The 12,283-nt window shown below is 61.2% G+C and overlaps 1 protein-coding gene across 4 annotated transcripts in view; it reads right to left on the bottom strand.

The window, feature by feature from the left end:
• The window catches only part of CARD11 (caspase recruitment domain family member 11), a 110,902-nt gene that overhangs the window by 12,408 nt on the left and 86,211 nt on the right, over positions 1-12,283 (bottom strand). For 3 of the 4 annotated variants that reach the window (XM_004776364.3, XM_013047778.2, XM_004776365.3), the window contains 11 exons: positions 11,308-11,460; positions 10,753-10,878; positions 10,098-10,295; positions 8,685-8,861; positions 7,881-7,932; positions 6,261-6,343; positions 5,024-5,124; positions 4,104-4,156; positions 2,604-2,736; positions 1,763-1,964; positions 1,233-1,359 (listed from right to left, as the gene is read on the bottom strand). In XM_004776364.3, the coding sequence (XP_004776421.1) occupies positions 1,233-1,359; positions 1,763-1,964; positions 2,604-2,736; positions 4,104-4,156; positions 5,024-5,124; positions 6,261-6,343; positions 7,881-7,932; positions 8,685-8,861; positions 10,098-10,295; positions 10,753-10,878; positions 11,308-11,460 (1,405 nt within the window). The remainder of the gene's footprint in view (positions 1-1,232; positions 1,360-1,762; positions 1,965-2,603; positions 2,737-4,103; positions 4,157-5,023; positions 5,125-6,260; positions 6,344-7,880; positions 7,933-8,684; positions 8,862-10,097; positions 10,296-10,752; positions 10,879-11,307; positions 11,461-12,283) is intronic. The other variant, XM_013047779.2, reaches the window with a different exon arrangement.

The raw sequence follows: 12,283 nt of genomic DNA, 5'->3' as shown, positions 1-12,283 counted from the left end.
AAATCCAGCAAACTGAATGTCTATAACATAAATCCATAATGCAAATCCCTAAATCAGACCACCCCCGTCCCCCGCAAAGCTGCCTAACCCAGTAGAAGCTATAAACCGTTCTAAGAGTCAGGCTCTGTGTGTCGTCACCACACGCACTGGGGGAGGCTTGAACCCGCCAGCAGGGCTGTCTGGTCAATGTTTCTGGAGAAGCCAGGGATGGCTGGTCGGGTCCTTCCAGCTCCCCAGGGCGCCCCTGGGCAGAGTTAACGCCCATCGCTATATGAGCTCTCTGCTGACTCAGAGAAAAGCCCTACAGACCCTGCTAGGCGGGACCTTTCTGACCCTGAATTCTGGACCACAGAGTTTCAACTCAGGGGACTGCTGGCCAGTGGGCAGGGTGCTGCCCAGAGACTTTCTGCTGGGCTGGAAAGCCGGGCTGGGAAGAGGGGAGGAGACTGCCCGCGAGAGGAGGAGGAGGCTTGAGCTGCTGGTCCCTGTGTGTGGGGACAGAGCCGTCACAGTCATCTTCCCCAGCAACCAGCCACTGCCGGGAAGGAGTGCACGCTAGCAGGGGGCAGTGGGGAGCGGCTAGAGAGAAAGTGGTTATTTATTCTCTGTTGAAACATTCATGAGTCCTAGTGGTTAAAAATAAGATCCAGCTGCAGAGACAATCACGCAGGAAAAATAACCCAGAGGTGAGAATGGGCGCTTAGTCTTTGGAAACTGCAAGGTGGAGCCTGGTGCTCACTGCCCAGGACTCGTAGCCCAGGAAGAGGAGCCAGGATCGCAGCCCTGCTGGGGCCAGATGACAAGAGAGGGAGGCCTTCTGGAGATGGTCCTGGAGCCTCGACCACGGAGCAGAAGGCATGGCCCAGACTGTGGCTTGGTGGCCCTGCTGGTGCCGGGGCGGCCAGCCTGGAGTGTCCGCCTCCATTGGGGCCAGGAAGTAAGCTTCCACTGGGCAGGGAGAAGGGTGAGGGAGGCTGTCAGCCAGAGGCCCCTGCTTCCTCCTGCCCGGTCCGGCTGTCTACATGCGGCCAAGCAGGCTGTCTACACTGAGATATCCCAGGGTTCCCATTCACCTGCCCTCCCCTGCCTGCCAGGGTCCCGTCAGACCCTCCCGATGGGGCTGCGACCAGCTCGCTCCTCCCACTGAATGTGGAGGCTGCTTATCCAGGGCCCTACCCACACGGGTTGCGCTGCTGGCCGTGGCCGTGCACAGGTGGGCGTGGCGGCCTTACCTTCCTGGTTGAGCTTGTAGTGCAGGGTGATTGGGCCGCTGCATCTCTGGATGGTCCAGTGCACCTCCTCCTTTGTGCACGTGTCCAGGGGGACACTCTGCCGCTCGCCTTTGATGCAGCCTTCCACCTGGGTATCAGAGACACACTGTTCTTCTGGGGTCCACGGGCGGGAGGGGCTACAGGGGTGAGGCTGCCCGGCCGGGGAAACAAAAGCCCCTCTCCCCAAAGTGTGACCAGCTCAAGGTCACCAAGAGTCAAGGAAGTGGCCCACTTAAACTCATCTGCCTCCCCGTGGGCTGATGTGTGTGCACAGGTGTGTGTGCATACGAGCTCCAGACACATGCACACGCACACGCACACACACGGGGGCCTTTGGAGAGAACTGGGCTGACGGGCTGCAGGCCTGCCCCCCTCCTGCTCCCTCCTGCGGGTGCGTGTTCCCTCTGTGAGCACAGGTGTGGAAGGAGTGGGGAAAGCCCTGGGCCCTACTCTGGCTGTGCTGCCACCTCCCCCAGCCCCCGGCCCCTCACCAGCAGCAGCTCGTGGCCCTCACGGAGGCCTGCCTTCTCGGCCAGGGAGCCCGGCTTGACTGCGTGGACAAAACTGCCTCGTGTGTTGCCCCCGAGCAGGGTCAGCTGTGAGGTGAGACTGTCGCTGTTCAGCGTGGTGTGCTGCACCGACGGCCCGGGACCCCGCACGTGCCCCACGGACGTGACAGATGGCCGGAAGGGTCTGGGTCAGGGAAGAGAGCGGCGGTTAGGATATGCCCCACGGTAGGCCTCCAAGGGTAGGGTCCCCTCCCACGGGCTGCAGTGCTGCAGGAGAAGCCACCTGGGCTGGGAGGTGTAACTGGCATTCATGGGATGGGGGGAACCCAGAGGTGAGAATGGGAGCTTAGATTTCGGGAACTGGAAGACAGAGCCCAGTGCTCACTGCCCAGGAGTCACAGCCAAGGAGGAGGAGCAGGGTCCCATCGCTGTCCCCCCCAGCCCGTGGCCTCGGCCACACTGAGCTCTCCCACTGGACGTCTGTGCCAACGGGCTGCTCGGCTCCTCCTCGAACACCGGGGAGTGGACGGCTGCCGTCGGCACCGGTCACCAGGCTTCCCGCCTCTCAGGTGGGGTGGGGGCCCGATGGACATCAAGGGCTGCCCCCTTGCCTCTCTGGGGGACCCTGGACAGGCCCCTTCCTCTCTGGGCCTGATCGGGGTCCGGGGAAATGCTTTCCGGCTCTGGGACCCTCTGAGCCTAGAATCCAGGGGAGCTGGATGGTCCTATTTTGGGAGATCTAGGGGTTGGCAGGCTTTACCCTGCGGTCCCCTCGGCCGTCCCCTCCCCCAGCTCTGGCTCCCCTTTCCCGCCACCAGGGTACCTTTCTAAAGAGAACTTCCTAAACATGAGGTTGACTTGCTCCAAGTCGTAGGCATCCAGGCCCTCGGACTGGTGGGAGGAGGAGGAGGAGTGGATGGACGGGGGTCCGAAGGAGCAGTGCTCGTGACTGTCGTCTGCAAAGGGGCCAGTGTGCTCGTGAGAACCCGCAGAACAGGGAGGGTGGCTCCTGCTGCTCCTCGCCTGCCTCCCAGGAAATTCTCCCACTGGGCCCCGGGCCAGGAGGCTGGCCGTAGACGCTGCACTGAAACTTCTTCCAAAAAACCATGCCCCTGCCTCTGAGGCCCTTCTAATGGGAAGCCCTGCCAGCTACCTGCTTTTTAAGACTCCTGCGTCTATACGTAGGGAAGGGGTCTGCCCTAGCAGAATTGAATTGGGGTCCATCTTTTCACTCAGGACCACCTTAAGTCTTACATCTGCTGCTTCTAGGCTTGCGGGCTGGGGCGGGACCTGCAGGGCAGACTCTGGATGGAGGACTGACCCCTCTTCCCAACTCAGTGGGACCCCAAGGCCTCAGGAGTCAGACACCTGCTCCCTGCAGCTCAGGCGCCAGAACAGAGGACGTGCAAACCAGCTCTGAGCTGGTAACAAAGGCCTCTGAGCATCAGGAATTTGTCCTGACGCTGCAGAATGCCTTGGATGGCTGCCCAGAATTCTCTTTGGAGCTCTCCCCTTTCCAAAACTCCTTCAATTCTTCTCATTACCCAGCCTCTATGAGGTGCTAACCTCTCTTTAACACTTGATAGCTTCTGATGGTCCCCAATTAGGGAGAGCTGCTAATCCTTCATCGTATCTGCTGGCAGCCTGAACCGCTGAGGGTGCGGGCAAGGTTGGGGGAAGCCCGGGAACGAGAGAGGGCGGCAGGCCTACCTGGGGCCGTGGGGGCCAGCCCCGGTGCTTCCGGCGGACGAGGAGCCGTTGGAGGCATGGGAGCATCTCCAGGAGGCTTCTGGACCCTTCCCACCCATCTGTCTTCTGCCCACCCAGGCAGGTGCTTGGGGTGGGTACATCACAGCCCTACCAGGGGTCAGGCAGTGCAAGGACTCGGGGATGAGTCTTTGTGTCCTGTGCCCCAGGTGTAGTGGGCTGTGGGGGTTCCATGTGTGCTGGCCTAACCCCCCCCATGCCCCGATTGTAAGGGGCTGCAGCTCCCTGGAAACTGAGCCCTCGTTCCCAGCCTTTGCAGAGCTTCTTGTAAACCCAGGGAACGTCGCCTCTGTCACAATGGCTCTGCCGTGGGGCCAGTTTAGGACTGCTGCCCACCCTCGGTCTCCCCAGGGCTCGTCTGCCCCACACCTCCAGTCTCAGGGAGGAAGGGAAGGAAAACACTGTCCTCTCAACGTCCACACTGCATGTGGACCTAGGAGGCGCAGGGCTCTGCCCTGAGCTAGAAGGCCCGGAGTGTGGGTGACACGGTCGTGCCCCCGCCAGACGGCAGGCAGCCACCACGCAGGTGTGCCTCTGAGATCCGCCCGGTGCCTACCGTCAAAGTCCAAGACGTCGAACCCGCCACTGTCATTGTCTTCTTCGACTGTGCTGCAAGACACAAAGGAGGCACGGGGAAGGGCAGGTGACCAAAGGAGCTTCCCAGGCTGTGTGCCATGGTTGAGGGTGGGGGAAGATCCTGGAACGTTCTGGCTCTCTGAGAGGCCTTGGCTTAGAGAGGGCAGCATGGGCAGGAGGGGAAGGTGGCCAGAGAGCTGGACGGACCACTGGAAGCAGGGTGTCCCAGGAGGCCGGTGTGAGGAGGCTCATCAAGCAGCATCCCAACAGCCCCACTGGCTGGTTCCCACTCACTCCCTTCCTGACACAGAGCCTTGAGCACCCACTCGAGCTCAGGCCACCGTGTGGGATGGGCCTACATGGCTGAGGGTGCCCTTTACACAAGACAGGGCACATGCTCTGAGTTCTAAGCTCCCCACGGCCACGAGGCCCACACCAGGCCGTGGACAGTTCAGGGACATGGATTCCACCCTGCAGGGTGCTGGGTGCTGCCAGACCTTCTGGAAACCACGCAGGGATCTCTAATCCCAAGCCGAGCATGAGATGCCCGATGTCCCGCTGACCCGCAGCATCTGAGTGCCCAGGGAACACCTCCACTGCGGTCTCCCCAGGTGGGGATGGATGGTTTCCCAGAGGTGAGGAAAAGGGAGGGGAAGCAGGAATGGGGAGACTCTTGCTGGGGTCTATGGCTCTTGGCAGGAAAAGCCTGATTTCCACGCGAGCGGGGCAAACCGACGTAGGCTATGGCGTTTGGCAGTTTGCGGAGCGACCCTGGGAAAACCAAGCGCCTTCTCTGAGCCTTGCCTCACCGGTGAACTGGGCAGCGCGAGGCTGGCTCAAGGGCTGAGTGAGTGGGTGTGGAGACTGTGGGGCGCCCTCTGGTCACCCCCCGCCACCTACCTGCGATGAGGCGCATCTTCCTTATAGCGCCGGAGGATGGAGTCGTTTCCGGGGGGCTCGGCGGTGATGGACATGATGCTGGAGCGGCTTCGGTGGGGCTGCTTTGAAACACAGATGCGCGATGGGGAGCCCTGTGCCTCCGTGGGCACAAATATTACAGATACAGGGGCTCAAATGCACGTGGATGCGTCCCTGCCCCCAACAGGGGCAGGCGAACTGGTTCTCAGCAGTGACCTTGGCCAGAGAAGGCTTGCGCTCAGCCGGGGGCCGCTTAGGGCAGCTGTAGCCAGAGTGGGGCGCACATCTGCTCGCACATCTGCTGGCCTTGGGCGGGGGCAGGGAGGCCGCTGGGGCTGAGAGTGGGGCTTGCAAGGTGTGGGTGCAGGGCTGTGCCTTGAACCCTGCTCGGTTGGGTTCCACGGGCCCGGCGGCGCTGGGCTTGTAACCCCGACTCTGGAGAGGAAGACCCCGGGGCCTGGTGGTGGCGGCAGCGACTGATGCCCCAAATGGCATGGCTGCTAGAGGATGACCCTTTGAAGGAAGGCCTGCTGGCTCCTGGCAAGGGCTGCCTTAAATAAGAGCTGAGGCTTTTGCCCCCCAGAGCCACACACAGAAGGCATTTCTTATCAAACCTCTGGGTCCCCCAGGGCCTGATTTTGGAAGCTGAGCTGACAAGCTTCCCAGGGCTTTGCCTCTGGGGTTAGAATTTCTAATCCCACGCCTTCTGCTGCCTGCCTGGGGGGGTTGGGACCCCCAGATTGGGGGGGTAAGGGGGTGAGGAGGGCGGGCTGGGACTGGGGGAAGGGCAGGGAGCCTGGCCTGTGTGGTCTGCGGCTCCTGCAGCTCCAGCTGCTCCAGCAACCCGCCCTCTCCGGGGCTAGCCCCCCAGGGGCTGCCAGAGGAGCCCGGGACCTGAAGTCCTGGCAGAATTTTCAGCGGCTGCCTGTGTGGTTCCCTACGGCTCCTCGGAGGCCCCTCTCTTCCTCCCACCAAGTGTTAAATTGGGAAAGGAGGCAGTGAGAAGGTGTAAATACATCCTGCGCCGGAGGAAACATCTTCAAATAAACATAAGGAGGGTCTGGGCTGCAGCCGCGGAGTGAGGCTGCCCGCACGCGCAGGGCAGAGCACAGAGCGCAAAGCAAGGGGGCGGGCCTGCTGCAGCCCACGGAGAGGTGGGGCTGGGGACGGGACGGGCTCTGAGCCAGAAGCGGGTGTGCTGGGGACCCGGCTGGCTTACCGTCTTGGAGAAGGAGTTGGTGATGGGCAGGGATCTGGAGGAGCTGGGGCTGGCGTCTGTGCCTTCTTCTTCATGCCCTCGCCCTGTCCCGCGGAGGCAGGAGGCAAAGGGGAAAGGCAGGGGAGAGGGCGTTGAGAGCCCCCCGTGAGCACCGAGCACCTGGGTGCTGGCCTGTCTGGGTGGCCTGTTCTCCTAGGGAGGGTGGGGGGCAGCCTCCTCCCTCCTCTCGTTTCCCCAGCTGTTGGCTCCCGGGAGAGAGTCTCTGGTCTTGCCCACTAGTATGTCTTGCCGCCGCCAGGTCCTGGGCAGCCTGGGACCATGTCCCGTGTCTTGGGACTCAGATGGGGGCCCCACCTGGCGCTCTGTGAAACAGCAGGAAAGGAAGCATGGGTCTGGTAGACTGGAAACCTCCCTGCCCAGGGACCCTATCCTCAAGACGGATCCCACCGTCTCTACCAAACAGGCCGACGGGAGACGGGAGCCAGAGTCCGCGGCCTCCTCCGTAAAGCCCTGGGTGGCCCTCCTGCTCCTCTGGGGGCTGTCTGGGGTTTTGTGCACACTTCTCTCAGCCCTTGCCTTGCTGCACGGGAAAGCCAGCTTTCCCACCCGCCCCCCCAAAGCTTGTGCGTGAATAGTCGGACACACACACACATTGCCCTAGACAGTGGTAAAGGCTAGAGAAGGGTCCAGAAGTTCCGTCATTCTGCTGCCTCTTTTCCCTCTTTGTGGGGCAAACACTCCTTCCACAGGCCTCAGGCCCTTTACAGCCCTTTCTGATGAAGACGATTCTAGAGGTACCTGCTCTGGCAAAGAGAGGGGTGGAGGGACCCCTACCTGTGGGCTCCTCCTTCCCCTGCCCCAACCAGACCCAGGAGGGGTGCACATCCTCAGTGTGGAGCTCCTGCCCTCTGACCTTCTGCAGCCCCACTCCCAGAATTCCCTGCTCGAGCACTGGAAGGGCAGCACGCCAGGCTCCTCCAGTCTGCCCCTGCACCCTGTTGTGTCCCGAGTGGCCTTCGTGATGGCTCTTTATCCAGCCGTCTTCCATCCCCTCTTGCTTGGGTGTCCAGAGCCACATTCTCCCTCCTCACTGATGGCCCCGTTTCAGAGCACAGGCTCCCACCAAAGGCACCTGGCACACAGCAGATATCTGACTTCCCCGGGCACACCCTCACTAGCCACCTGTCCCCCAAGGGTCATGGTGAGAATGAGGGGCAGGGATCCTGAAGATGCTGTGTCTTGGAGAACCAGGGGCTCACAGCTGGACCCAGACTGCCTGACCAAAAGCTGGGACGGACAGTGGAGCCCGTGTCCTGCTGACAAGCCGTGAGCTGAAGCGCCAACCCTAGCTAAGGGATCACGGGCTCCGGGCTGACCTCAGTGCGTGTGTGAGCACGTGTGTGCATGTGTGCACGTGTGTGCCAGACGGGACGTTTCTACATCACAGCTCTATCCCTGTCCCATGACGATGAGCGTTAATTACTACCAGATGCCCCACCACCCTGGGCCTGCAGGCCTCTCTCAGGTTGACTGTGCAGGACAGATCGTCACAATGGGCAAAAAGGAGCGGGAGAGGCAGACGGACAGAGAGAGAGGAGAGGAGTCTGGGTGCATACCAACCTTGGAAATCTGAGGCTCGTTTCAGGCTGATGGGGGACTTGGCTCTCTGTAGCTGTGAGAGGGAGGGGAAGACAACAGACAAAGGCGACAAATCAGACAAGGCCTGAGACACCTGTCAGCAGAGTGAGGGAACAGACAGAGGAAGCTTGTGTAGCCTCAGGATACCTGACGGCATGTGATGCCCGCACCCCAGGCTGTGTGGCAGCGGCTTGCACAGAGGGGCCCCCCCCATCCTGGGAGGTGACAACACATGGCTCAGTGGGTATTAGAGCTGACAGTGGAGGCCAGGGAAGGAGCGCATGTGGGTGTGAAGCCCAGCAGAACCAGGTACATGATGCAGATATGGGGAATTTTCCAGAAAGCATGAAGCTTTTGGCTACCCTCGCCCGGCACAAGGTGCTGGTGCTTCCAGGGGGGTGGGGGGTGTTCCACCCTGCGCTGCCCGGCCCTTCTCATGGGAGATGATCTCAAGAGCTCATTCCTCCTGGAGAGGGAGCCTCGGACGGCCCTGGACACTGAGCGGAGCGGACAGGAACCCCAGCGGGCCTCTCACAAGCCATTAATGTCAATAAACATGGGATAGACACTCAATACCTATTTGCTGAATAAACGAATGAATTTTGAAATAATGCTTACTTCATTCCGTCTCTAACTTCAGCTACGCGGACGAGAAATGGGAGGTGTGTGAAAGCAGATGGGGGAGAAGCTGGGCCTGGCGGGATTCCCACCGATGGGGCTGGAACAGGGGGAGTCGCATCCAGCCATGTCCCCCAGGGGCCCCGTGGCCGCCTCACCCCCCCGTACCTGGATGCCCTTCAGATTCATCCTGCGTTTGGGGGGGTGGTAGGGCAGAAAGTATCTGCTGTCTTCCGGAGACTCCTCCGAGGTAGACGAGTCGTCAGCTTCCTGCCCATTGGTCCTGGGGCTGGCGTCCCCAAAGTTCTGAGAGATGATGGCCACTGGCAGGTTCCTAGGCAGACTCTGGGGCGGAGAGAGGTCAGCACCAGTGATGCGGCAGGATGAGCGGCCACCATTGGCGGCTGACCTTCCCAGGGGCCCCAGCTTGAAATTCAGGACGGCCTGTGCATCTCCCTGACCCCTGTGTCCCCCTCTCCCCCTCCCTGATGCCCAGGCTTGTGGTTCTGGCTCTATCCACTTGTCAGCAGCCTCCTGCCCTTGTCTCCCCCTGCTTTGTGGTGTTTGCAGCATCAACAGAATGGCCCCTGGGGCCTGACAAGCTACCTTCACACCCCAAGGGGCAACCCTGGGCCTGAGCTCCAAACACAGAACCTGGCAGCTCGGGCCTTGTCTGTCCGGGTGCTTTCTAGCTACTGCCTCGGGCCCAGCTGCACGGGCAGTCGGTAACTTCCAGCTGCCCTTCCCAAACCACACAACCTTCCCGCTGCTTCCTCCAAACCCAAAGCTCTCTGCCTTACTTCCCGGCACAAAATGCATCAAGGTCCCCAAAGAACAACGAAGGGCCTCAGCCCTCAAGCCGACTTGGCCACCTCCTGCCACCCGTCCTGGCATGTCTCCTGCCTGTCCCTGCCCACCACCGAACAGGTGGCAGAACCACCCAGAGGGACAGTTGTGATTCACAACATGGTGTTGAAATGCCAAGTTCCTGGACTGGTGTCCTCTGTGGGTCTCGCTACAGGTTCCCCAGGCCACAGACCAGGGGTGCCCCCAGCTGCTAGGGTCTGGGCTCCTTCCCTAGTACATGGGAACTGTCATGGTACCTTCCTGGCAGGAGGGCTTGGTGGGCCGGAGCTCACACGCAGAATGCACTCAGCCTGCATCTGTGTGTGACTGCACTCGATCGCACAGCTATGACAATGGTAATGTCGTCTGCTCCGATGGCAGCGTCCAGTGCCACACTATCCGTAAAGGACGGTGCCCTCACAGGTACCAGGGGCTGCAGTGGGCAGCGGGCACCTGACACCCAGTGACCTTCCACGTGGTGGTGGCAACTCAACGGGTGGCTGGCAGCCAGCCATGGTCCACGGAGAAGGAGCTGAGGCTGCCTGGTGAAGTCACTTGCCTAAGCAAGTGGCCAAGACAAGGTTTCACCCCGCATTTCCCAAGTTCAAAATTCACTGTCTGTGCAGAGTGGTGTGTGCCTGTGCAGGAGGGTCAAGGACAGGGTGGGGCTGCGGTGTGGGGAGCCCCCCCACCCCAGGCTACAGGTGTGCAGGGCCCTGCCCCGCCCGGCCCCACCTGCTCCAAGCTGCTGCTGTCCTTGGAGAGCCGCCGGAGCTTGCTCTCCAGGTTGACGATGCAGGCTTCCCGCCGGACCATCTCAATCCTCATCTCGTCGTGCTTCTCCTCCAGCTCCCGGATCTGCTTCCTGTACTTGTCCTTCTCGATTAAGCACTGTGAGTACTGGGTCTGGGCTTCGTCCCGGGAATGGAAGGCCTGCGGGGTGGGGGTGGGGGGTGGGGAAGACAAGGCCACTTTGGTTCTTCACCCTGACCGATCCAAATCAGACCCGGGACGTGCTCTCTGTCTGGACGCCTGCCTCCCAGCTCGGGGGTCAGGCTGCTCTTCTCCTGACCCCAACTCTTCCTCAACAGTCCACATCACAGCTGCCAAGTGTCCCCACCCTCGCCAGGCCCTTGCCAGGAGCCAGCACCGTGCTGAGAGCCCTGGGGCAGTATCTCTCGCCAGCACCCTTCCCCTAGCGGGTGGGGCTGTCTTACTCCTCCCATTTTCCAGATGTGGACACTGAGGCCTCCCTGGGGCGGAGCTAGCCTGCACATCTGATCAGTGACGGAGCCTGAACGTGGCTGTCTGACTCTGGGGACTGCACACTGGCGTAGGAGCCCATGGAGCCCAGCGCAAGCCCCCACGCCGTCTGGACGCCAGCCTGCACCTGGTCCCGCTCACGCTCCACCTCCTCCAACTGTAGCATGACCGTGTTCATTCGGTGCTTGTACATCTCACAGTCCTTGCCCAGCGTCGAGCACTTCAGCTCCAGGTCCTCCTTCTCCTCCAGGTACTGCAAGCGACGGGGAGAGCTTGGTGCCAGCACCCAGCGGGCAGAGGGCAGGGCTTCTAGGCTTGGGGGAGTCTCCCAGCCTAGCCTCCCCGCTGGGCTGTCCCTCCCAGAGAGCCAGCTCTCTGAAGAGCAGGGCCCACATTGGGGGGTATTTAGCTGGGATGTGCTTCCTATCCACTGCGCGCAAGGGAATGCGCAGGGGGAACAGGGTAGACACTGCGTGCCCTCACAGGGCCTGTGGTCAGAAGGGGGAAGGCGGGGGCTGGGGTGTGCAGCAGTTCACCAATCACAGCGAGGGGCTCAGGCCAGCATGCCTGGGAAATCTGGACCGGACTGAAACCTTAGTCCCCAGAAGAGAGTGGGGGTCGGTGTACTGGCCGGGGCCGGGGATGGGGGTGGGGTGCTGCCCCTCCACCTGGGGGCTCCCACCTTGTCCCGCAGCTCCTCCGCCTGGCGGACCTCCTCCTGCAGGTTGTAGATCTTGTTGACCAGGTCCTGCCGGTCCTCCAGAGCCTCCTTGCGGTCGTGCTCCAGGATGTCCAAGATGGCCTTGTCGGAGTCCGGCAGGCTGCGCTTCCCGGCCTGGGCGGGTGGGCAGGAAGGTGTGACCATGCTGGGGCTGGGGCCGGGCTAGGAGCCAGGTGGACCCAGAGGGAGGGGTGGGGGAAGGGAAGGGGGGAACCACAGAGCCAGCGACAGACGCTGAGAGAGGCAGAAGGTTTTGTGCCAGGGAAGCAGAGAAGGAGTTGGTGCCTCCTGGGGTCCTTAAGCAGCTTATTATTTAAGAATTTTATCTCCTGGAGAGAAGCATAAAACCCACTTCTGCTCAGGAACATCCCAATGCCTATTGTTCTGCCCTAGCTCTTATCAGAGCCAAGAAAAGCAGCTGGTGCTCCCCCAAACACTTCACAGGTGACAGCAAAGAGGGGACAGCTCTCCCGTCCAGATGCATCCCCCCAAATATCAATTAATCTGCTTTGGTTAACCTGGGATGCATTCTTGGCTCCAGATCCACGCCTTAAACCCCGGGCAGCCAACCTGCCTCCAGAATGGGGGAGCCATTCTGGAGGAAGGGGGAGGGGAAGCCTTTTTCTTTCCCTGTCCATGAGTTTCTCAGCTGTCTCCTCCTCCACACCCGAAAACAAGTCCGTGATGAGAAACATGGGGAGCCACTGGACATTTTAACAAATCATGCGGAGCCGAGAGGTGGATTTCTTGGGATCTTTAAGGGGGAAATCGGTTTCCTGGTGGTCCCTGCCTCACAGAGCACGGGGCAAGTGTCACCTCCCATAATGTCGTGTCTCCTGCAAGTGGGGAGGGCGGTGACCCCACCTGCCAGGGTGGAGACATAAAGGACCCCAGGGACACCGTGGGCTGCCTGCGGCGCTGCGGTCAGCAACAGGGA

The sequence above is a fragment of the Mustela putorius genome, unplaced genomic scaffold, assembly GCF_011764305.1.
Source record: "Mustela putorius furo isolate JIRA1106 unplaced genomic scaffold, ASM1176430v1.1 tig00000139_pilon_pilon_pilon, whole genome shotgun sequence".
NCBI lineage: Eukaryota > Metazoa > Chordata > Mammalia > Carnivora > Mustelidae > Mustela > Mustela putorius.
Note: the sequence above shows the minus strand (reverse complement) of the source record. Positions and strands in the feature narration are given on the sequence as shown.